General features: G+C 42.1%; 1 protein-coding gene across 3 annotated transcripts in view; it reads left to right on the forward strand.

Moving 5' to 3' along the window:
• Positions 1 to 25267, forward strand: part of TIAM1 (TIAM Rac1 associated GEF 1) — a 204945-nt gene extending 179678 nt beyond the window's left edge. For all 3 annotated transcript variants that reach the window (XM_037832689.1, XM_037832706.1, XM_037832697.1), the window contains 8 exons: positions 525 to 704; positions 794 to 912; positions 9978 to 10086; positions 14065 to 14123; positions 14635 to 14737; positions 17139 to 17226; positions 18812 to 18984; positions 22816 to 25267. In XM_037832689.1, coding sequence (XP_037688617.1) covers positions 525 to 704; positions 794 to 912; positions 9978 to 10086; positions 14065 to 14123; positions 14635 to 14737; positions 17139 to 17226; positions 18812 to 18984; positions 22816 to 23285 — 1301 coding nt within the window. In that variant the 3' untranslated portion in view covers positions 23286 to 25267. The remainder of the gene's footprint in view (positions 1 to 524; positions 705 to 793; positions 913 to 9977; positions 10087 to 14064; positions 14124 to 14634; positions 14738 to 17138; positions 17227 to 18811; positions 18985 to 22815) is intronic.
• Positions 25268 to 26450: the final 1183 nt, after the last annotated feature.

Genomic DNA, 26450 nt, shown 5'->3' on the forward strand with positions numbered 1-26450 from the left:
GGTCACATCTCAATTGAAACAACCTAATCAAAAGGTCCCACCTCCAATAAATCTGCACCCACAGGAATGGATTAAAAGAACTTGGCCTTTTCTGGGGTATGTAACAGCTCCAAACCAGCACACCTGGTTGCTGCAAGTTTACAGAGAGCGGATCATACATAAAAGGCATTTACTGTGGCAGATCCAGTTCTCTCCATTAACCAGAGCTGCGCAGGGTCTTGTCCTGCTGCACCTGTTGTCTTTCCTGCCTTTCCTCAAGCGTGGTTCTACCAGTGGTGAAATGCTTGAAAGAGCAGCAGAAACGGGGAGAGGAGGATAAATAGCAGCCCCTGAAAGACCACGTTTGTAGTATTTGCAAACTCTGCTACCATTTAACTCATTGGGCCTCCCAGCGAATGCACAAGCAAATAATCCCACTTCCTGTCCAGTCCTGTAAAAAAAGCCTCTTGGAGTAAGTGACTAAAATTGTGATAAGGGAGTCCTTTGGGCGTTGCTCTCTGACAAGCTGTATTTAACTGTTCCAGCCAGGACAGACACGGCTTTCAAGGCGTTCTTGGATGCCCAGAACCCGAAGCAGCAGCACTCATCCACCCTCGAGTCTTACCTCATCAAGCCCATCCAGAGGATCCTTAAGTACCCACTTCTGTTGAAGGAGCTCTTCGCCCTAACAGATGCAGAGAGTGAGGAGCACTACCACCTGGACGGTGAGTTCTGGGCTGCCCAAAATGATGTTCTGCTTTCCCAGCTCTCTAAATAGCCTCTTCATTTCATTTCATAACCTGTTTTCCTATAGTGGCCATCAAGACTATGAACAAGGTTGCCAGTCATATCAATGAAATGCAGAAAATCCATGAAGAGTTTGGCGCTGTGTTTGACCAGCTGATTGCTGAACAGACTGGGGAGAAAAAAGAGGTAAGGACCCCCTTCTTCTCAGGGCACCCATCTCAGTTCACCAGGGCTGCTATGACACATGCCACCCAGTGGGTTAGCTTGCACCAGAGGAATTAATTGCCTCGTGGTTTTGCAGGCTACAAGTACATCAGAGTTACGGCAAGGCCACGCTTCCTCTCAGGTCTGTAGGGTATGGTGCTGGCTCTGCTTCAGTATGTGGTATTCTCCCTCGCTGGCCTCTTTTGACTTCTGCCTTCTGCTCACTTCTCTGTGTCTCTCTCTAGATTTCTTCTCCTTACAAGGACTCCAGCCATATGGATTAAGCCCATCTTGACTCAACTTGGTCTCATCCAAACAGAATCTTCAAAGACTCTATTCACAAATGAGTCCACACCGTAACTAATAACCACATCTTCAAAGGTCCATTTACACGTGGGCTCACACCCCCAGGAATGTGGCTTAAGACTTGAACGTGTCTTTATGGGAGGCATGATTCAATCCCCAACAGCACCGATCAGTGAAGCTGTGTTTGGGTCTTGTTTTTTTAAAAGGTGCTATTTGAAAATAAAATAGTCTCGAAGATTTTGGTGGAACTTTTATGCCTTTACCCTAGGCTATGTGAATTTTCTTCCTTAGCTGGATTAATTCTTAACATAGCTAGCGTGTTTATGATGCTCACCCGTTCACCCTCAGGACCTCTGGTTTTCTTCTATGTTAAGTGAGGGAGTGAATTTCCATTACCATAATCTGGACTCTGTCCCTCAGGATGTAAGCAAACGGGAGGGCTGTGTCTCCACAGGTGAAGAAAAATGTCTGGCACATAGTATGTGCTCAGCAAGTATTTGTTGAATGAATGAAAAGTTTCAACTTTTTCTGAATTTTTTTTTAAGTCTCCCCAAAATCCTACTTAGAAGAAACAATAACAGGACAGATACACTTGAAAAAGACTTAGAGTGAACTGTAAGGTGTACTTAAGTCATTGAAAAGGGCTGACATAAAGAAAAATGCTGATACTACTGAGATGAATTGGGGGGCATAATATGTAATAATATTCATCAATGTTTCTGTCCCCTGTGATGAGACTAGAATATTGTATTCAGTTTTGTTTTCCACACTGAAAAAAATGAGAAAAGCTTCAGAGCAAACGATGAGGAAAATCACTATTGCTGTGATTGGAAGGATGGTGTGTGGTGGTTTGGAGCTGTATATACCCCAGAAAAACATGTTCTGAAACTTAAGCCATTCCTGTGGGGGGTGAATCCATTGTAACTGAGACCTTTTGATGAGGTGACTTCAGTTAAAGTGTGACCCAACTAAATCAGGATTGGTCTTAATCCTATTACTGGAGTCCTTTATAAGCAGAATGAATTCAGATGGATAGAGAGAAAGCCATGGGAAGCAGAAGTTGAAGGTCAGTGGAAACTGGAAGGGAAGGGAGAGGCAGGAGAGACGCCATGTGCATTTGCTTGTGACAGCAGAGCCCAGGATCAAGGATCACCAGCAGCCAGCCCCAGAACACCAGTCTTCAGGAAGAAGCATCTCCTTGATGATGCCTTGATTTGGAGTTTTTTTCTAGCCTCAAAACCATGAGCTAATAATTCCCCATTGTTTAAGCCAACCCATTGCATGGTATTTGCTTGAACAGCCAAGGAAACTAAAACAGGCGGTTAGAGGCCAGGGCGTGGGGTGAATCTGCTTGTGTAGACGAGAGAAAACAACCTCATTTTCAGAGATATAAGGGGTTCATTTTTATGTCCATGGGGAAACAAAACATGTTTTCTGACTGTTAAAAGATCATTTTCAGAAAATGGTAAAATCCTGACTCATACAGATGTAAAAAGGAAGGTCTTAAAGAATTTATTTTGCTCGTATGATATGAGAGGACCAGGCAGATGTTATGAAGCATTCAAAGGAAAAATGAAAATAGCACAGATTTATATGAAGTAAAGAAATGTTGAGATGAGTTGTAAATGGAAAAAAACAAAACAAAACACAACTGGTTTTTCCATAGTGGGGAGGAAGTCAATTACATCACTACCCTGATAAGACAGAATCTGCATGTCTATCAGTTACCTGCACCTTACAAGGAGTTGCAGTATGGCTCAAAGACAATGAATAGGGTTAGAATCTGATAACCTGGTAGGGTAAGCTGTAGAGGATGCTATAGAGCATTCATAGTTTACACTGAAACCGGGTGTGTTTCTTGTTTTGTTTTGTTTTGTTTGTCTACAAGAAGTTAGAAACGGCATGGGAATGTTCTCAGTTTACAGATAATCTAACCTCTCAGAAGGTAGCACATTCTTCAGGACACTGCTAACTCTGGATTTTCTTCTCATTTTCTTGTAAAACTCGTAAGAGAGAAGATATATTATGCTTATTAAGGAAAATCACAAAATATAGAAAAGGGCAAGAAGAAAAACTGTAATCTCAACACAATTTACTATTCTTAATGCTTGGTGTTTCTTTTGAGTTTTTGAAATTACATGCATGAATATGTGGAAATAGCTATGTTCTTAAAGTAATTTTGTGCCTTGATTTTTTTTTTTATATTGAACAAATAATTTTCATGTTACTTTCAAGTTTTCAAAAAAAAATCTTTTTAATTATTGCATAATATTTTATCAGGTGACTGAGTCATAATTTACTTATTTTCTGTCACAAGGGAATTTTCCTGGCTTCATTTATTGACTGTTATGAATAATACCACAAATGTTTTTTGATCATGTAACTTCCCCCCTTTATTTTATTTTTGTATTTTTATTTCTATTTTTTTGTTAGAACAACTCAGCAAAATAAAATTCCCCCTTTATTGTAGATTATTTAACTCTGACAAAAGCAGATTTTACTGGGTCAAAGAAATGAACATTTTTTTTAAATTGTGATACCTAATTTAATTAAAAAAATTTTTTTTTAGTTTTTATTGAGATTGTTCACATACTGTACAACTATCCAAAGATCCAAAGTGTACAATCAGTTGCCCATGGTACCATCATACAGCTGCGCATCCATCACCACAATTAATGTTTTTTTCAATTTTTTGAACATTTTCATTACTCCAGAAAAGAAATAAAGACAAAAAAAGGAAACTCAAATCCTCCCATACCCCTAACCACCCCTCCTCCATTATTGATTCATAGTTTTGGTGTAGTACATTTGTTACCGTTGATGAAAGAATGTTAAAATACTATTAACTGTAGTATATAGTTTGCAATAGATGTATTTTTTTCTCCTAGATGCCCCTCTATTATTAACTTCTAGTTACAGTGTCATACATTTGTTCTAGTTCATGAGAGGGATTTCTAACATTTGTACAGTTAATCACGGACATTGTCCACCACAACATTCACTGTTTTACGCATCCCCATCTTTTAACCTCCAACTTTCCTTCTGCTGACATACGTGACTCTAAGCTTACCCTTTCCACAACATTCACACACCATTCAGCACTGTTAGTTATTCTCACAACGTGCTGCCATCACCTCTGTCCACTTCTAAATGTTTTAAGTTTACCCTAGTTGAACATTCTGCTTATAATAAGCAACTGCTCCCCATTCCTTAGCCTTGTTCTATATCCTGGTAACTTATATTTCATGTCTGTGAGTCTGCATATTATAATTAGCTCATACCAGTGAGACCCTGCAATATTTGTCCTTATGTGTCTTGTCTTATTTCACTCAGTATAGTGCCCTCAGGGTTTCTTCATCAACCCATTTTTTTAAGACGGTTTTGTTCACACACTGTACATTCCATCCTAAGTAAACAATTGTTGGTTCCCTGTATAGTCATGTATTTATGTATTCGCCACCATCACCACTATCTATATAAGGACATCTCCATTTCTTCCACAAAGAAAAAGGAAGAGTCAAAGAAGGTAGAGACAAAAGAAAAAAAAGAGAAAAACAAATAAACAAACATGACAGCTAGGAAGTGACAAAAGGAAAGACAGCATTAAACTAAAGTAGAATAGTCAGACAACATCACCAATGCCAGGAGTCCCATACCCTTCCTCTGTCTTCCCCCTCCCCCATATACATTTAGCTTTGGTATATTGCCTTGTTATATTAAAGGAAGCATAATACAATGTTTCTGTTAATTACAGTCTCTAGTTTGCATTGATTTTATTTCCCCCCCATCACACCCTATTTTTAACACCTTGCAGTGTTGACACTCATTTGTTCTGCCTCATGTAAAAACATATTTGTACCTTTTATTACAATCATTGAGCATCCTAGGTTTCACTGAGTTATACAGTCCCAGTCTTTATCCTTCATCTTTCGTTCTGGTGTCTCACATGCTCCTAACCTTCCTCTTTCAACCATACTCACAGTCATCTTTGTTCAGTGTACTTACATTGCTGTGCTACTATCTTCCAAAATTGTTTTCCAAACCTCTCACTCTTGTCTTTTCCTCTCTGTCTGCAGTGCTTCCTTTGGTGTTTCCTGTAGAGCAGGTATCTTGTTCACAAACTCTGTCATTGTCTGTCTGTCAGAGAATATTTTAAGCTCTCCCTCATATTTGAAGGATAGTTTTGCCAGATATAGGATTCTTGGTTGGTGGTTTTTCTCTTTCAGTATCTTAAATATATCACATCACTTCCTTCTTGCCTCCATGGTTTCTATTGAGAAATCTGCACATAGTCTTATTAAGCTTCCTTTGTATGTGATGAATTGCTTTTCTCTTGCTGCTTTCAGGATTCTCTCTTTATCTTTGATGTTTGATAATCTGATTATCAAGTGTCTTGGCCTAGGCCTATTCATATCTATTCTGTTTGGGGTACGCTGCGCTTCTTGTATCCATAATTTTATGTCTTTCATAAGAGATGGGAAATTTTCATTGATAATTTCCTCTATTATTGCTTCTGCCCCTTTTCCTGTCTCTTCTCCTTCTGGGACACCAATGACATGTGCATTCCTGCTTTTCTTTTTGCCCTTAAGTTCCTGGAGACATTGCTCATATTTTCCCATTCTTTTCTCTAGCTGTTCTTTTGTGTGTAGGCTTTCAGGTGCATTGTTCTCCAGTTCCTGAGTGTTTTCTTCTGCCTCTTGAGATCTGCTGTTGTATGTTTCCATTGTGTCTTTTATCTCTTGTGTTGTGCCTTTCATTTCCATAGATTCTTCCAGTTTTTTTTTCGAACTTGCGATTTCTTCCTTATGTACGCTCAGTGTTTTAATTATATGCTTCATCTCTTTTGCCATATCTTCCCTAAACTTTTTGAATTGATTTAGTATTAGTTGTTTAAATTTCCGTATCTCAGTTGAAGTGTAAGTTTGTTCCTTGACTGGGCCATAACTTCATTTTCCTTAGTGTAGGTTGTAGTTTTCTGTTGTCTAAGGCATCTGATTTCCTTGGTTACCCCAAGCAGGTTTTCCCAGACCAGAATGGGCTCAGGTCTCAGTAGGAGGCAGTAGTATCACATCTCCCTCAGGGTTTATCTTAGAAGATTGGTACAACCTGTGAGGTCTCAAGTCACTGTGATTTTCTTCCCAGCAGGTGGCTCCTGTCAGCTTGTAGCCCAGACTGGTGTAAGGAGGTGTGGCCCATGGGTGTTTTCCCCTGGGCTCTGGGGTCTGGGTCTGAATGGAAGGCAGGTAGTAGAGCTTGGCACCACCTTCTTCCTCTTAGGGAAAATGCACGCCCCAGGGCGAGGTCATTTACATTTGAATAGACTCTCTTCCTGTGCTGTCTCCACCCTTGTCTGGTCAGAGCACTGGGAACTGACAATGGCAGAGGCTTTCTCCAGTGAGCCTAAAAAGGGACAGAAAGCCCCCTTCAGGGCTAGTCCGTGGCCACCCTCCAGCTCTCCAAGGTCAGTCATCGCTAAAAGCCTCTGTCTGCTTGTTGGGGATTCATATCTTGTATTGAGTAGTCCACGTTTGTTAAGTAAAACCCCAGTTGGAGCTCAGCTGAGCTATATTCGCTTGCTGGGGTAGTGCTGCTCTCTAGCACCATGAAGCTTTGCAGTTCTGGCCATGTGCGGAGGGGGCTCCTGGCTTGGATCCACAGTTTTTAATTACGGATTTTATGCTGCGATCTCGGGCATTCCTCCCAATTCAGGTTGGTGTATGATGAGTGGACCATCACGTTTGTCCCCCCGCAGTTATTCCAGATTACTTACCAGTCATTCCTAGTTGTTTATTAGTTGTTCCACTCCTCTCTATGCTGCCATCTTCTTCCGAGCCACCTAATTCAATTTTAATAATCTTAGGAACAAATGACCTAAATGCTAAAAACTAGAGGTGTGATATTGATAGTGAATTACAAAGAATTTAGGAACAAAAGATAGATATGATTCAGAGACTATGAAAAGGAATATGGCTTAAGTGACGTTGGAGGTCCTTGACAATTAAAGTCTGACAAGCAAATAAGAAATCTTCCCTGTAAGAAACAAAGAGATAAAATGCTATACCAAGTGTTCTCTCATGAGCTGAGATTGTAAAAGGAAATGTGTAGAAGATAGAAGGAGGAAGATTTGACTGAGTAGCAGTATTAGAGAGTAGGAAAAACCTGTATTGGTATTAGGCCCACAGCTCAGAAAAATGAAGGCTTGGAAAAGATGCCAAGAAGAGGAACAAAATAATTTGTTTTAGCTCTAAGCAGGCTAAGAACAACAAGAAGGAAATAAGGCCCCTCACTGGGGCCAGATGTATAATGGTCAAAGGCGACTGATTATGAGGGAAAATGAGTCAAGTTCCCTTTTATCTCTTTCTTCTCAATTGATGGTGTTCAGATTGGAGAGGATAAAATGAACTTGATGCCACAAGAATGAAAACTTAGCAAGGAGGAGGTGCTGAGGAAATAGTATGGTCTACATTCTGACCAACCGTAGTTTCACAGTACCACTTGGATGAGCATATTTGAACAATCATAGAGACTTAGAGAAGCGGACCATTGGAGCTGCATTCATTATGTCCTGCTTTTCACAAAGGTGTTTTCTGATAATCTGATTTTTTTCCTTTAATTCATATTAAAATGCCAGGGACTCGGGGTACCTGAGTCCTGTCTTCAGCCAACTTACCTTGGGAGGTCCCTGAAGGTAAATATGTTCACAGGGAACAAAACTGGCAAAGAAACATTTGATGATGTAGTGAGGGCTTCAACCTCTTAACCTCATGTTAAACTCTGGAGAGCTGGGCTGGACCACGTACCACATCACTTTTGCTTGGGCAGGAGGAAGAGAAAGACAAAGAGGGTATTTCCCCTAGAAGAAGGCCCCAGAAAACCAGCTCAGTAGTGCAGTCCAGGCTTTGTTAGGGTAGAGGCCTCGCAGGCGAACTCACCTGCAGGGTTTGGGAGGAAGATTCGGAAGGAAACCCAAGGCAAGAAACAGTACTTATAACCTGTACCCCATGCTCTGCCTTATTGTACTTGCTGTGTGGAAACATGTCAGAAGAGAAACCATATGCCCTGAGACTATGTTAGCCCATTTTTACTGGGTAACAAGCAACGTCAAAATCCCAGCAGTTCATGACAACAAACTTTTATTCCAGATTTGGCTGAGCTTTGGCTTCTCTTGGTGAACTCCAGGCCTTAGGTCAGGCTCAGGTGTGCTCCGTGCCCCCTCCTTCCAGGGTCCAGGCTGCGGCAGCACTAGCTGTCTCGGTCGTGGCCTTTCCATGGCCACAAGGTAGAAGCACAGGAGGGCTGATGGAGGCTTGTCATGTCAAGTCCATGGCCCACGTCACATGGCCAAGCCCAGAGTCAGTGGGGCAGGGATGGCTCTTCTGCCTGGTCCAGTGGGTGGCCCCGGAAAATTCCATGGCACAGGAGGCAGATGGATCATCCTATTAGAGCAGGAAGTAGAGTTTGGACAGTAATTTACTACAGCGATCTTAGCTGTTTTCAAAGACATACCCCTCTAAGGGAATTTGTTTTATCCTTATAACCACTCGACTTCCACAGGGACATTTGAGGGGGTTGGGAGTCCATGGAAACTGTGTCATTCCCTTAGCTGAAAATATCCTGGGGATTTGGTTGGCTAGTTACTTAATATACACCAGCAAAGTAATATGACTGCTTAAAAAATCATTTTTCCCTTAGTTGTATTAATGATCACCATCCAGACAAAGAAGGCAGTTACACCACCGTATTCTGCACAAATTGAACCATCTCTAGTACCCTGTTCAGGTGGTTCCAGAAGGGCAATGATGAACAGTAGCATAAACTAGGGCCATTTATCCATGAGAGGCTCAGTGTCACATCTTCAGATATTTGAAATGCTGCTTGAGGAAGAGGGAATTGGGTTTGATTTCTCTGGACCCAAAGAGTAGAAGTGAATGGATGCTACTGGGAGGCAGGTTTGAGGAAGAACTTCCTAACCATTACAGGCAGGTGCGAATGGAATGGACTACAGACCCTGATGGTGGTAAAGTTGTGTCCTCTCATGTATTTCCATAGAGACCAGGATAAGAGACGAGATGATTTTCCCACCTGAATAGGCTGCTAGGAATATCCCCATACTGGGTAGGAGATTGGAATTTTGCAAGACTTGGAAGTGGGCCAGTGGAATCCAGTGAATCTGGAAGACTTGCTGATTTGAGGAGTCAACACTGCACTATCTACAGAATCTCTGGCATTGTCATGTCTGGTGGCTCTAAAATGAGAGGAGGAACTTGTCCATCTGAAATGGTTTAGCTTTGGACCCACGGGGGCTTTGGCTGGACTCATGAGCTCTGTGGACCCCAGTGCTCAGGCTGATGCATTGTTCAATGAGGAATACTTCTTCCTCCTTTAAAGTGAAATGAAATCTTCTTTAAGATGAGTAGGAAGAAGAAAGGGATTGAACTCTCAGGCAAAAATGTCTACAGTTTTCTGGGGTGGACCTTTTGCCTTTGATGCTCATTGGTATCTCCTCGGGGAACTGTCTCTCCTTTAACACAAAAGGCCTCCAATTTTGTAGATCTGTTCTGACAGATTTACTGCTTGTGAATTTCAGAGCCCTGATGTGTACCTTTTTGCCACCTTATTCCTGAAATTTGGGTAGACAAATATAGGAGAAAGGAAAAACCACTGAATGTTTATAGAGACAGCCTGCTGCATGAGTATGTAAAATACCTCGCGGTAAGTTCTACTATGTCCCTGGCTTTCAGGTCGCAGATCTGAGTATGGGGGACCTCCTTCTGCACACCACCGTGATCTGGCTGAACCCACCGGCCTCACTGGGGAAGTGGAAAAAGGAGCCGGAGCTGGCAGCATTTGGTATGTATCAGCAGAGAAGTTTGAGGAGGGGAAAAGGGCTAGCTTTTTTTTTTTTTTTTTTTAATTCAGTTTTATTGAGATATATTCACATATCATACAGTCATCCATGGTGTACGATCAGCTGTTCACAGCACCATCATATAGTTAGTTGTGCATTCATCATCCCAATCTATTTTTTGAACATTTTCCTTACACCAGAAAAAGTAAAAATAAGAATAAAAAATAAAAGTAAAAAAGAACACCCAAATCATCCCCCCCCACCCCACCCTATTTTTCATTTAGTTTTTGGCCCCATTTTTCTGCTCATCCAGCCATACACTGGATAAAAGGAGTGTGATCCATAAGGCTTTCACAATCACACTGTCACCCCTTGTAAGCTACATTGCTATACAATTGTCTTCAAGAGTCAAGGCTACTGGATTGCAGTTGACAGTTCCAGGTATTTACCTCTAAGGGTCTTTTCCAAGACACTCCTCATTCCAACACAGTTAATTCCAGTTATCCGAATTGGTTTTCCTGCTATTTGCACCAGCATCTCTTATTAAATTAAACCTTCCAGTTTTAATAGATACAGTGTGGCTACCAGCTCTGTGGGTAGGAGGAAATGGCTGTGCCCAGGTGTGCTTTGGGTACAGACATATAGGCAGAGAAAGAAAATTTGTTGCTAATGCTTCTATATGAGTATAATTTCAAATTAATGGGTTGATAATCAGCCAAGGAAAAGGTAAAGTGAAAAATCAAGACAAAACTATCTATATGCTTGAGGCCCCAAATCCTAGAACTTTTAATCTCTCTGACTCTGTGTTACTGTGTATAATGCTGGAATTCAAGACATAGGTTCTAATTGGAACTGTCATGGTAGCATTGGGGGGGCTTGATGAGTTGGGAGATACAAATTATTACTAATAACAATGATTTGTTTTATATGAATTTAGAAAATAAATATAAATATAAAATTATTTAGTTTTTAATAAAATAGCTCAGATTGATGCCTAGCACTATAATTGGAGACCTCATGTGATTGTTTTATAATACACTTTCTTTGAGAGGAAAACTATGGATCAACACAGTGGGAATTGTGCATAATCCAGGAAATCTGGCCTGTTGCAGTGTAAATGCTTATACACCACAATGCAGTGTTGTTTCTGAGTATGAGCTGATCAGTAGTCCATGTTTGTCTTCTATGCTGTGCTTTTTCTAAACTCACCCTAGAAGATTCATAGGTTGGAACATAACATAAAGTAATTCTGCAATATTTACCATTCTCTTAATTTACCTTATTTTTCTGGGCTTTGTGCAGATTGTTTACTGCTTCTTTAACTGAACTCTTTCGTCCTCCATGATGAGAATAAAGTATTCCCAAATGAAATATTCTAGTGCTATTAAATTCACTTACTGGACTCTTACTTAGATCACTCAGCCTCCATGAGAAACTTAGAATACTCCTCAAGTTTTCAGAGAGCCACTGCTTGTTGTTGTTACCATTTCACAAAAAATAACAAAGGCACATGTAAGTGTGCAAGGAAAAAGTGCGACTGTGATATGTAATGGAACAACGGGGTATTTTAACATGTTGGTAGTTTTGGTGGGAGTAGGTTTTTGAAGCAGGGAATATTTGTTTTCTTTTCAATGTCACCACTTATGTTTCTTCTATTGCATTTTTTTTCCTGAAGAGGTCTGGGAGTTTTCTGCTGTTACCTGGTGGATCATTTAGGGGACAGTTCTCTGAACTAAATGGCCCAAACCATCTACCTGTTTCTGATGTTGGGCTACAAATCAGCCATTCCAGAGTTCAACATTTGGATTTATCATGGCTTGTCCTCTGAATTCTACAGATTGTCTGTAGCATGAAATAAATGGATTTAGAATAAGAAAATAATGAGTATGGTAGAAATTAGTGGTTGGCAAGCTTTTTCTGTAAAGGGCTATATAGTAAATATTTTAGGCTTCGCAAGCCGAGAGACCACATACTCGGCCAGTTTGGGGCAAAAGCAGCCACAGACAATACATAAACAAATGAGCATGACTGAAATATCAGGCTGTTTAAGCTGGAAGCTGGCCAGATTTGGCCTGTGGACCATCGTTTGTTGACCCACAGTATAAAGGGTTCAGGAAAATGCCTGTTTTGAGGTTTTGGGCTTTGGGTGCCACTTGCGCCACAGGCTCAAATGGTGGGTATGTGTGTCACTCTGTTCCCTGCCCTTATGGATTGTTTAGGAGAGGGAGGTGTGAACCCATCACACTTGTCCCGGTTGTGAATGGAAGCTGCGCATCCAAACCCCAGTGCACCACACTGAAAGAAAACTCTGTCGGGGCCACCGTTAACAAGATAGAAACTGCGATGAGAGGCGAGCTCATCATTATTCAGAATTTTCTTCAGAGTGATGGTAAAGAGACCTGGAAAGGATTAAAACAAGGGTGACAGACAAAGGCAGTCAGAATAATGAGCTTATTTATGTATTCCTAGTCATAAGAGGTGACATGTTTGACAGTTTTGCTGTGATTTCAAGTAACAAAGCAAGGCAGACCTCACAGAGCCTTAGAAATGTGATTTGAAATAAAGTGTTGCTCTAGGGGAAGTGGGTTAATTGCCATTGAACAGGCAACTTTGGGGTTAGAACATGATCATCTTTTGTTTTGCTTTAAACCTCTAATCTCAGGAAATAGTGCAGCCTTCTTCTGAAACCGAAGTTGACTTGCTGCCAACCTAGCACCTTGATGTTTCACTCCCAAGACTAAATGTTGATGATCATCACCTTTATTTAAAAAAAAAGAAAGAGCTTATCTACACAACTTCTCTCTTAAAAAAAAATTTTTTTTGGCTAGGCTTCTGCCTTGAAGGATATTAAATGTTCACCTTTTGGGAAACAGAGAAAGTGCTTTAGACCAGCAAGCCTAGCCAAGGAGTTTTAGAAATCAAGGCCAGGGCAAAAGCATAGGGTGAATTGAATGAGAATAGTCTGGAGGGATCAGAGAGAGTTTAAGGAGAGGCAGAGTCAGTTCAGGCCAACTTCACTCCCTGGCTCCATGGCTGTGAGCTCCGAAATGATTTCACAAAAGACGTAGGAGGTTGAGGCAGGGGAGGCCAGCGAGGTTCCGTGGAGACCGGCCGTCATGCCATGGAAACGTGCTTCCAGTGACGTGGCGGGTCAGGGGAGAGTAGGATGCCTGGGCACCCTCTCCTGGGGGAGCACCCTCTCTTGCTTTTTAAAAGGACCTAACTGTCCACACCGTGGCGATACCCAAAGGCTTCACTGTGGGAATGAGGAGGCTACTCAGGTTGACATCACTCGGCCCCTGTGCTGGAGCAGGTGTGACGTCCTTAGGTCAGTGTGAACTTCCCCATCTGGCATTGTTTCATCCTTGGCGTTGTTTAAGGAATTGTACAGAAGATCATAGAACAACTCCAGTGTATCACCTCATCCCCCCCACCACCCCCACCCCTCCCCCAGGATAAAGCCACACATTTCCTGTCCTGAAAGAGTTTCCTATGATTCCGTGTTTGGAAGTGGTATTGCATTTTATGTCATAAACTAATTTTCATTTCTTCAGGTCAAAAGATGAATTATATATAGTTCCTGAATAAATATGTGTGTGTGTGTAAGATATTAGCTTATTTTGTAGAAATGTAGATCACCTTAAGCAATTGTTTTGTCTCTCCAGTTGCTGAACTAGTTTTTGATGGATATGTGTCTGCTGCAGTTTTAACCTTGAAATGGTACCATAGTTATTTTGCGTTTTCATCTAAAAGTTTCTGGGGTGATAGTATTTCCATTCGATTTAGTTTCTGTGTTTGAACTTTGAACCTGGAAAATATTATCTCGAGTGCCTTTTGATTTTTGCAGGTGCAGTGAATAAATGGAAGGTGGGAGTCAGCTAACTGGGATCGTAACTGTAGTGTAATTACCGCAAGCTGTGGAAATAAGGGGGCATCCCCAAACGTTCCATGCCGTAACTGCCTTTCTTTCTTTTTTCCAGTCTTCAAAACTGCTGTGGTCCTTGTGTATAAAGATGGTTCCAAGCAGAAGAAGAAGCTTGTAAGACTCCCCGTCATTTGAAAGTGTCTGTCTTTTTATCGGCTTCTCAGTGATATTTACAGAAGATTCTGCTTGTCGGGCACAAGCGCTTTTGTGATTTCTCTCCGTTTTTTCCTTTTTTTTTTTTTTTTTTTTTAAGTGTTGCTAAGGGCTCTGGAGGGGCTCTCCCATCCTTCCTTCTTTCTGACAGGCTCCTCTTTAGAGCTTGGTCTCCCTTGGCTCAGTACCTTCCTGATGCTATTGCCACTTCCTCCTTCCCTTCCTTGTTTTGGGATCTGTTTTCTCCTCTTTCCTGTGTCCCTTATCTGTATTTGATTAGGAAAGTTTTTTGCACACCCTCTGCGTTTTTGCCCTCTAGTCTCTCACTTTCTACTGGATGAACAAAGGAGCACAGTTGGGTGGAGTTCCTTGGGGCTTCAGGAAGAAGTCAGTCACTGGTTTAGGGCATAGAGAGGACTGGTCCAGAGTAGAGCAGGTTGGTCTTAGGTAGCTGGTTCTTTGTCTTCTACAGGTAGGATCTCACAGGCTTTCCATTTACGAGGACTGGGACCCCTTCCGATTTCGGCACATGATCCCGACGGAAGCTCTGCAGGTTCGAGCTTTGGCTAGTGCAGGTAAATTCTGGAATGTGGTTTGGTTACATATTTCTGATGTGCACACGTATTTTTGTCTGAATCCATACTCTTGGTCTAACCACCCTCTCATTTTTTTTCTTCTGTGCTTAACTTTCTTTTTCCTTGATCTCTCCATTCCCTCTTATTTACCTGTCCATTTATTAAATATTCAAATGAATGAATGAACCAGGTGAATGGATGTAACATCCTCAAAATTGCTCTGATGAGTTCTTGCCATTCTCTTATATATTTGAAAAATATTATGACTAACACCTGACTAGCATGAATTATCTACTTCTGGAAAGAATCCTTGAGGCCACGAGGAGACAAAACCCATATAAATGACTCATTTGCCTTTTAACCAGGAGACCAAAAAAAGACCACCAAAATCACAAAAAAGCACCGTCAGATAAACATTTTGTGTTTTTGTCCTGAGTATGACAAATATTTATCTTCAGTATTGGTGTGAAGGCTTCTGAAATGTCAGTCCTTTTTCTGTGATGCAAAGGTTAATGAAGTGAGCTGTTGGGTACTGGAGAATATACTTGATAATTAGATGGTGCGTTAAGCATGTGAGTAGAGAGATAAACATCAGTGGGGTATTGACCAAGAAAAGCAATATTTCTGCAACTCGGAGGAGCCATACAGGTCTTCACCTGGGGCCAGGTTCTAGGGAGGCAGAATCAACAATGACCTTCCGGGGCACCCCCTGGAATGAACATCTTCAGGGAGTCGAGGGGGATTTCTTGGGCCACACCTATTCCCCATCTCACCTGGACAGCAGGTGCAGCTTTCTGGTAGTAAAGTAGACACCTGCACATTCAAGGTGGCCCTAATTTCTGTTTCATGCTTCCTGCATCTCAGGTGAGTGTTAAGCTCTTGGTGTCTGATTTGTGTTGCTCTGCATCTCCCCATTTCCATTTGTCACTTCTGTGAGCAATAAAACTGGATCAGATCCTGATCCAACCACTTCACCCTACTCCAGATCATGAAGAGAAACCTCTTGTAATATTTGGTTAACCTTCAGTTTCTCACCAAACTTCAATGAGTGGCATATTCCTTCTTCACAGTGGTTATGCCCTGGAGTAAGAAAATACAAATGCACAAACCAAGACTTGACTTCAAATATATTCAAGATGATTATTTGCTTTAAAAAGGTTTCTCTCTAAAATTCCATCACAGTGGTTTCCCCTGATGCTTTAATAGTTATGATTTGATTTGCAAAAATGATTTGCACATGAATTTACAGGAACCCACAAGTTGTAGGTCTCAAAACAGCTGCACTATATTTTGAAGTTTGGGCACCTAAATGGGCCTTGTCTTATTTTGCAATCTTAAGCTATAAATGTTCTAGTTCAAATCATGTGCCTGGTTTATAAATGGGAACACTTATGACTATAGCAAAACTGCAGGCGTCTCAGCCAGGAATTTTGCCTTCATTGAGAACTAAATGTTTAAAGACTGTATTTTGAAAACAAAGCCATCTTTGTGATATGACGTTCCATTCTCCCCCTCTATTTTTCATTCAAATCAAATTGAAAACTATCAAGATCAAAGCCTATTTTGATAGAGTTTAAGGACTAATCAGTGCATCCTTGCTTATGCAATATATTCCATTGAGTTTGAGAATCAGAAAGTGACATTCCTAGATTTCTAGCTTAGTGTAGGAAAGTGTATGAAGCTTTCTGTGAATGGGTCCTGGTGAGGGTTAAACAGCAAAGGCTGCATGAGGTTTGACGGCCCAGGTTCTGAAACCACTGGGTCAGGATAAGACTGCTCAGTGTGCAGAGCAGATGGTTGAAGTGAATTGTGCCTTTCACGAACGCTTTATTCATGACCGAAATAAAATGGTTTTCTAGGCTTTGCAAGTCTTAGAGATTTAAACTATACCTGTTTGTCACCTTCTTGGCTTCCCTCAGATTGTGCTCTGAAAGAGCCCCTTAGGAGCCCATGGCCAGGATGTGCCGGGGACACTACATCTGGTTGCTCAGTGGTCACTCTTTTATGTCTCTGGCCTAATGTAACCAGAATCTCAGGCTCTGTCTAATCCAGCTGTTTCCCAAATAGTTCATCACTTAATTGAAATAGTTTGGCCAAACTGTCCATGTGGCTGATAAGGTCAGTTGTTCAATCAGTATGATAGAATGTTTGTCCTTTTCACCATCTAGAAGTTGATTTTAGCAACTGGGAATTTTCCAAATGTTCTTTTTCTTAGCCCCTGTTTAAGCTGGCAGTCACTTCGTGTTTTCACATCTCAGGATAGCTGTGAAGTTTCTTTGGTCTTATGCTGCTCTGTATTATCTGATTTCCCACCAAAGCATAGAAAGAAAGCACTTTGGTAAAAATGCAAGTAAAACCATTTGAAATGTATCTTAATCTGTCCTTGTTTTAATTAATCTAGATGCAGAAGCCAATGCTGTGTGTGAAATTGTGCATGTTAAATCGGAATCTGAAGGGAGGCCGGAGAGAGTGTTCCACCTGTGCTGCAGGTGAGGCCAGAACCGGGAAATCGACCTTCAAGGCCCAGAGGGAAGGAATGTGACACGCTTGGTGTCTTCCAGCACCCTCTGGCTTCTGCCAACCTGCTCCTGCATCCCTAGACTCTGCATGCTTTTTTAACTCATTTAATACTTACTAAATAGTGGTAATTGGAATGATTAAACTAATTTTAGTAGACTATGGGCAATAACTTTTTGAAAGAAAATATTAATTTTCAAATACATTCAATATTCCAAGGAGGGCTTTCTTCCCATGTTTACATTTGATAAATTAGCAAGACCTGGTCCTCTTGCTGTCCTTAGTTTTGGTGTTTGTACACATTATCTTTACTGCAATGTCTCTGAGATGCAGCAGATGGAGGCTGAGGTGGGAGGTGGTGAGACTGTGCAAGTGTTACCAGGATGCCTCATCATTTACAGAAGCTACAGCACAGAGGTGGACACAAGTTGCTCAGGATGATCTCCAGATCATGGGTGGAAGCTGCTCCTATAATGTGGGTCTTTATTTCATCTACTTTCTAGTCCTATGAGAATGTGATTATGATTATTATTATCTTATAATGCTGTTGCTAATATGGTAACAAGCACATCCTGACTAAGCACTACACGTGCAGTATCTCATTTCGTTAGACTGAGGCCCTGTTGTTGTCCCCATTGTACAAGTGGGGAGCCCAGGATCATAAAGGGTCCTTTGCCTAAGATATTAGAGCGAATTACCTCTGGGTTCAAACTCAGGTGTTTGACTTCAAAGCCCATACTTTGTGTTTCTCCATCACCTCTCTCTCCTTTGGGTGACAGGGAAAACAAAGAACAGCTACCCAGGGAGCCATCAAAATTAGAATGGAAAATTTTCTTAGATAACCCACATGTGGATTAAGCCCCAGTTTTGCCACCTATCTGTGATTTTGTTGGTCAAGTGAGCCATATTCCTTGTTAATAAGTAAGAATAAAAGTCCATTGAAATGCTCCAGGGTGAAAATACTGAGAACTTAACAGGAATAGTAGCTCTTACGCAGGAAATATTCTTTTTTCAGTATGAGAATTAGGATTTGGGAAGATTTTACAGTTTTTTAACAATGTAGTTTAATATTTACATGTTGACGCTTGTCATGGAAGGAGCTGATATTTAAAAGGAGGGCAGTTCTAGAGGAAACTAAAGACGTTGGGGTAGCAGTCTTAGGGTGCTCTGCAGAGCTGCCAGAATCTTGTGCTTAATTTTGCTCTAAAAAAAAAAAAAAAAACCTGCCCAAAGAACTTGGCAACTCAATAGTGTGAAATCCACCTGTCTGTCAAGATATTCCGCACTGCTCTGCCCCAGATCTCTACCGGCGACGAATCACAAAGCATGAGGGGAAAGGTGTTGTATGTTCTTTGTTCCCAGCTATGAAAACACGGCTCAGCATAGAAACTGGAGTCGCAGCCTCGGACTTGAACCTTGGGTCCTTGAGGGTATTTGTTTGGCCGCATCTGATAACATTAAATGTTCTCCGCTGCACCCGTGTACTATAAAGGAATTGTTAGAAAATAAAGTTGTTAGTTAAGTACTGCCTCCCTAATGTGTGTCAATCTTTTGTAGCTCCCCAGAGAGTCGAAAGGATTTCCTGAAGGCCGTGCACTCGATCCTGCGTGATAAGCACAGAAGACAGCTCCTCAAAACAGAGAGCCTTCCCTCGTCCCAGCAATATGTCCCTTTTGGAGGAAAAAGATTATGCGCATTGAAAGGGGCCCGGCCAGCCATGAGCAGGGCAGGTACTGTGGGGATTCAGACATTCAAGGTCCTGGTCAGCCCCACTCCACTGTAGAAATCAGTGCACTTGACCTCCTTGCCGAGCAGGAAGTAGTTTGTGGCGTGCAGGGCTGGGGGGGCTCATGTTGGAGTGAGGATATTCTTCCCTGATGTGAGGTTCCTGGCCCTTGCCCAGTCCTATGGCTCCCTGGGGATCTGCCCTTTGTCTTCCTTCTCTCGCCCTCCCTTCAAGCCTTCCCTTTGCTGCCCTCCTCCTTTTGGCTGGTGAGCTCCTCTCTCCTTCGCCATGCCAGGAAGCGAGCACATCCTCTTTCTGGATCCCTCAGCCTGCCCGCGGAATGAAAGCTGCTGCTTTGCATGACAGCCAGCTTTGTCCAGCAGAAGAGCAGTGTGTCGTGTTTCAGCACGGTCACAGCCTGCTGTTCTGAGGACACGGTGGCTTCGTAATCTGGAAGCACAGCAATGCCCGTTCTCAGTAGGAATCCCAGGTTTGGTAGGTCAGGGGATGTCTGATTTTTTACCCTTGCTTTGTGCTTGTACCTTCATTTTTAGTGTCAGTGCTAATTTGAGGAAGCCTTGAGCTGCTATTGGAAAAGAGGCATCCAGAGTTTAAATGGTCCTGGAGTAATAAATACTCTTTTTAGGACTTACTCCATCACTTTGGAGCAGGGAGGAAGGAAAATTGACACTACCACTTGCAAATGATCATACAGTATTTCTGGAAAGAAAGATATTTTCATAGTACTCAATGGCATCAAGATACTAGTATTTTTTCATAATTCCTTTTTTAAGAGGCAGCCTGAAATTTTATGGGGAGGATTCCTGTGACAGAGGCTTTCTTTGCATTTGCCAAAAGGTCTCTGTCCTTTGTCCCTATTATCTTTCTACCTGTTCTCAAGTGTGTCAAGAGGTGTGGCTGGAAACGTGAATGGTTGAAGGTCTTCACAGACATAACCTACGTAGCATTGACACAGATTAATGTGTTCTTTAACCACCTTAAGTTTAACTAATGTTCAAGGGTTAGTTATCTTAAATCTAAATCTGTTCTCCAGTCACATCTTAAATCTATTACCTTAAATCTATTCTCCAATCAATTGATCAAAAGTAATGATTGTCAGCTTAGTGCAGCAATGATCCATTGCTCTGCTGTGTTCTCCAAGATATCTCGAGAGAGTCTCGCGTATCCCCATACCCACAGTTTCTCATGGGTTTTCCATGTAAGGAAGTTCCACTTATCCTTTTACATCTCACTGTAGAGAATTTCATTGTGGAATTGTCTCACCTGTTCCTTTTGCTTGCTAGGGAATATTTAATAAAGACGGGGAATGTGTCCCAACCTCAGGGAACCCTGCATACTGTTGGCCTGATTTCAGTTGTTAATCAATAAACTTAAATTCAGAGCTGCATTCACTTGGAAACTGAGCACTTTTAAAAAGCCTGTAGGACACTCAGAAGTTTCCCTGCTGAGATCCCTTTGGAAAGAAAAACAAAACCAACCTACAACCTACCCCATCATGATGAATATCAAGAGAAAGCCTTGATGTCAGAGCCTGTTGGATTTGTCTGACGGAATGATTTTATGCCTGGTGGCTCATTTTTGACAGAAGAAAATTCTTTTCACTGTCCTTTTGAAGCACCTCACTGTCACCAGGATTTAAAGATGATGCTTGAATGAGTCAGTATAGCCCTAGCCAGTCCCATGAACAGTGAACCCTAAAGATACTTAGATCAAAGATTATCTCCCTGAAAGACTGGGAGAAACCCAGTAAGACTGGTTGGGTTATTAAATGTCCTTTAACAAAGGATAGATACCCATGCTCCATTTTGCATCGGGCAGGAATACCCAGGCAGTTTACTTCTCCCTCTGTTCTGATAGGATAGAAAATCCAAATTCAACCCTGAATCTAAGAATGCTGTAAAGTCTGCCTGTAACCCAAATAAAATTATTTTTTGTTCTAACATTTTCTTATGAACATTTTCAGACCCATAGAAGAACAACTGAAAGAACTGAACAGTGACTATTTATATATTCCATATATTCAGTATTCTGTATGTTCATTATATTCTGTAATGAATATTTTTCTGTATTTTCATTATCATGTAATCTATTCATCTATCACTCATCAACCCATCTAATTTTTTGATACATTGCAAAGTTGCAGACATTAGCACACTTCACCCCTAAGAACTTCATTATAACAAACATTTTCCATAATCCCATATCGAAGTGGGATAGTTCTAATATAGTGGATGGAGAGAGCCAGTTTCCATTATAGTGATGTGAAGGTAAATTAGAACAGGAGTTTTTGCTTCTTGCCAATGAATTTGGGGTTTATTTATTTTTTTGTTGTTTTTTTTGTTCTTCTATTCCTGGAAATGGCTTTCACTCCCCTCCAGCCAGGATGGTGTCCATTTGCTCTATGCTCTGAGATGGTGGGACACTCAGGAATGGCAGTGGAAGCACGGGGTTCTCCGAGGCAGAGGATGGCCTGGATGGAGGCCAGTTTAGGCCAGTGTCCAGCTCACTGACCTTGCGCTTTTTGTATGTGAAGCCAAGGCTGCAGTTGACAGTAATCGAGAATAGCCGTTTTATATCTAGCCACACTGAAGCTATTTATGGTTTTTAGGGCTTAGGTGGTAGGAAAGCAGCCCCTGGTTGGCTTTTCTTTAGGCTCTTCCCCTTCATTCGAATGCCTGTGTTGCATTTCACCTTCTTGTCTCTTAACAAGGCCGCGTCTTTGCTAGCAAGGGAGAAGCAGCTCAATTCCCTGTTAGCCATCTTTTGTGTATGTGTGTGCGGTGGGCTTATTTGTTCGTTGTCCTGATTGGGGTGATGTTTTTTATTTGTTTGTTGTAATAATTCCAGCTTTCCTAGAGGGCAGCAGGATGAAAGAAAAAATTGAAAGATTTATTTTTCTTACCTTTTTTAGTCAGTTTATAGCAACACTTGTTGATCAAGTGCTTGGGTGTCCTCTGTATTGCTCCTTCCACTTGCTCACTATTTTAATTGCTTTGTAGAAGAGAAGTCAGTGATACCCAGTATGTAGTCAAAGAGGGATCAAGACTCATGTTGGCTTAACTTCACAGTTCATAGGGGACTTAGCAAGAGGAGGACAGGGTAAAAACTGGAAACTCTCATGAGACCCCTGAAAGCCACCTTTCTTTTCTGTGGGCTCTCTTAACACGGATGTGTTCCTTGTAATCTAAGTGCAACTCCTCAAGAAATGTTACATTCCATTTCCCAAAAGGCAGCATAACTTGGACCAGGGTCCTTGCCTCCCCAATATCTCATGGAGGTTGATACAAAGACAGTAACACTCCACAAGCATCATCAACCCCTACTAATAACATATTCCAGTTAGGTGACCCCAGGACAGCCCTGGGGGTTCCTCAGAGCATAGTGCCATGGGAAGCACTCAAGGTTGAGGAGGCTGACCCTCACTAACCCCAAGATCAGTGTCCACTTCTCCGGAGGATGCGTTACCTATCTCCCAGGTGCCCAGGTGAGAGTAGTCAAAGACTCTTTCAGAGGAACTCGAAATCCCCTTTTCCCTTAACCTACAACCCCCTCGCCTACCATGTCCATCCCACACCCCCTCACACTCCAGACATTTGCTGCCACACCTGCACAAGGTGTAACGACTGTTGCCAGTGACAACTGAGACGGTCTCGTGCAATCCAGACCTTAAGCCAGCCCCAAGGGATATCGAGGCACTAAACGCATACAAACCGTGCAGCTTTTACTTTTCCTTTTATCTTATGTGCTTTCTGGATTTTCATCTCAGGTAAAGCATGTGGGGATTTTATTTTTATATTTTTGTGTGTGTGTGCAGTGTCCGCCCCCAGCAAGTCTCTTGGGAGGAGGAGGCGGCGGCTGGTTCGAAACAGGTTTACCATCGATTCCGATGCCGTCTCGGCAAGCAGCCCGGAGAAGGAGCCCCAGCAGCCCCCCGTTGGCGGGGACACTGACCGCTGGGTAGAGGAGCAGTTTGATCTTGCTCAGTATGAGGAGCAGGAGGACATCAAGGAGACAGACATCCTCAGTGACGATGACGAGTTCTGTGAGGCCACGAAGGGGGCCTCGGCGGACGCGGACCTGCAGGAGCGGCTTCAGGCCGCCTCCATCAGCCAGCGGGAGGGGGGCCGGAAGCCCGCGCAGAGCCACGCCTCCCGCATGGCGCAGCTCAAGAAGCAGGCCGCCCTATCGGGCATCAACGGAGGCCCGGAGAGGACAAGCGAGGAGGTCATTTGGGTTAGGCGCGAAGACTTTGGCCCCTCCCGGAAACTGAACACTGAGATATGACCTGAGCGCGTGTGGATGACTCCGCCCCGCCCTCGCTGTTCCCACGCTCCTGGTGCGCCGAGGAGACTGTTCCCTGTGTCTCTTGCACACACCGTTCGGGCAGCTGACTTTGTTCCGAAGCCATGTAGTCACCCAACTTCGTCATTTTTACCGCCACCACCAGAAAGAGTTCTGAATTCTAGATAAGCTTGAGTCCTATCTTCTGTATATTGCTAAGGGCTTTTATTTATTCTCAATCAGGGCCTGCAGAATGAAAAGAGAAAACAGAATTCGCTAGCGCTGGAAAGCAAATAACCCCAGGAGTTTAAGGATGCAGGGCAGATTAGTTTAGGGAATAGCACACACACAAAAAATTAGAATTAAAAATGATCGCTCTGTCTGAAATAGATGCGAGTCTCCTCGTAGATGGGGAAACTGCCTTCAAACACAAAATGAGACAAAACTGTACAGCTTGCTGTGTTCTTACCCTTTTCCCTCATAAGTGTCTGAGAGTATCTGTGTATTTTAGGAATGTGTGAGGAGAGGGTGGAAGGTTATGTTTTGATGAGCCTTTTTTTTTTTTTTTTTTTCCCCTCTTTCCGTTTTGGTCTATGGCTGGTCTTAACTTGATGTCGGTGTTCGGAAGCTCTAGTTTTGCATAGAGTTATAAAGATGCCAAACTCTTGAAAAAGAGATCCAAATTTATCACTTGAAAAAAAGAGAAACAAACGCTATTTTTTGTATTTTTACCTGAGATGCAGGGCACAAACAGAGGAGAATTTTACAGTGTTAGTGTAACTCTGAGTCTGAAAAATGAGGATATAACCTTTTACAGAGAGAGTGAGGCATTGGTGATTTTATATTTATATATGAAAGGCTAAAAAGAAGCTTTTGCTTAGGATGAACTTTTTTTCCAAAAGCAGATTTTTTTTTTTTTTTTTTTTTAATTTTAGTGTTTGAATCTATCTTCGAGATGGGAGTTTGGTTGGATTAAACAGGACACTGAATGGGCAAGGTGTGTGTCTGTTGCACCTGGCAGGGGAGGTCTGGAGCCTCCTTCTCGTTGGGGTTGCCATGGCGATCATGTTTTCCCATCAAAACTGCAACTTCATCCATAGATTACCTACCCCTTCCTTGACAGTACATGACCAAACCTCTTAACAAAACAACCTCTTCAAAACCATCTCTTACGTTTAACACTTTCTTCATGCCAACAAAACAGGGTAAACATGCTAAAAATCTAACATTCTAAAGAGATTTCCAAATAAGAAGAACAAAAACAAGTTCTAGCACTTTCCTTTTTTTTTTTTTTTAAGGTTTATAGCTTTCTCTTTTTTTTTTTTTCCCCATTTCACAATGTCCACTTCCTAAGGAGGGTTTAAATAATATGAAAACTTTCTTTTTGGGGAAAATATCTATTTGGTGTTTGACACATCAGTAGGTACTTTAAAGACCTGAATTTTATAGTAGCTTTAGGAATTATATTTTATAAAAATCAGTTATGACTTTATATTTCCAGATAATAGAGAGTTCAGAACATCATGCTCCTATGCCCCTGCTTGCTTTACCTGCTTTCCCACCTTTTATCCCTCCCCTTTCGGGTTTCCAGGGCTTTGAGCTTGATCTTTTGACAGTTTTATTCTATTAAATTTTTGCTATATCTTCTGGTTTTCTTAAAAGCTTTAGAATGGTTTCTGTACCCTTTGTGTCACTGCATTGTTCCATATCATCTCCGGTTCGATTGCTTCCGGATGGGTATTGAAGCAGAGGCTTCTGACAGTCACATCTACTCGTCCCAGTGCAACGGGGTCCGTGTGAAAATACTGCAAAGTCTGGTGCTTGGTGAGGGTGCCATTGTCTCTTGTACATAAGGTCATGACGTGTCTATGTCAAAAGTTCTTATATATTTCTTTTATAAGCTGAAAGAAGGTCTATTTTTATGTTTTTAGGTCTATGAATGGAACGTTGTAAATGCCTGTCAAACAATAAAATATTGAAACGTGTCTGGACAGCCCTGTGCCTTTTTGTGGATGGGAGGATGTGTTTGAATGGTTGGCTGAAAGGGTATCTGGGAGAAAATCAATTCCTGGGAATGTCTTTTTTTTTTTTTTTTTTTTTTAAATCTCATGATCAAGGGAAAACCATCTTGGTAAAGCTTGAAGTTTTAACAAAAGAAGTCATCGCAGTTGCTTATAGATTTGGAGAGTAGGAAATACTCTCTTTCTTGGTGCTGGGCACCATGGTTTTTTCCAGTCCCTTGACACCTACCAATGGGAGCAGGCGGAGGGTTGCCCGGGGTCATCTTGGGGTGCAGCAGAGAGGTGGACCGTCCTGGAGGGCATGGGCTCTTGAATCCAGTGTCTGCCTTCACATTTTATCCCTGGTACCCAGGTCTGTCCCACAGTCACAAAAGAGGCAAATGTGGTCTTTTGCAACTTCCCCTTCCCTTTCAGAGTCAGTCCCTTAAAAACCATATTAGGTCAAAGTTTACCCCACCTGCTCCTTCAGGTGATAACTAGAAGTTGGCTGCACACTACAAGTTTCTCTCCACAGATGCTTGTGCCTTGTTACTCACAGTTGAGTCCACCCGACCAGCAGCATGGAGCCCAGCATGGGCTTCAGGATCTTCGGGGACAATGTCAAACATGCAGAATCTGGCGCCCCTCCTTTGCCATGTGCAAAGAACCAGAAATCGCACGTGATCAGGATTCTCCAGGAGCTTCATGTACACATGCCCCAGCTTGAGCAGCATTAATTTGGTGCCCTCCAAACTTTTTGATGTTGAAAAATGACGTTGAGCACATACTGTTTTGTTTTAGTATATGTAAGCATGACTACACCAATATATATGTTTTGTGATACACAAAGATTTCTTTCTATATCTTCAGCTGACTGAAGCCAGCTCGACACCTACCCGATGAAATTATTCAAACAGTTTGTACTCTGGTGCAAGTGAAATTTAAGCAGTTTGGGCTGCTTTCCCGTCCAGTTGCTGATTTTATGTGTGTAGAGAGTTTGGAGGAACAAAGTTGAGTACACTAATTATCATAATGCCTTTCTCCCCTAACAATTAACTTTTTTAGGCTTGAATCTCATCAGGCTGGCAGGAGAATCACCCCCTGGCTGTCAAGGTTTGGGGGAGACTTGGGGTTCTCCCCTCCCGTCTTGGGGGCATTGGTCCACAGA

The sequence above is a fragment of the Choloepus didactylus genome, chromosome 1 (genome assembly GCF_015220235.1).
Source record: "Choloepus didactylus isolate mChoDid1 chromosome 1, mChoDid1.pri, whole genome shotgun sequence".
In the NCBI taxonomy this organism is placed as follows: domain Eukaryota; kingdom Metazoa; phylum Chordata; class Mammalia; order Pilosa; family Megalonychidae; genus Choloepus; species Choloepus didactylus.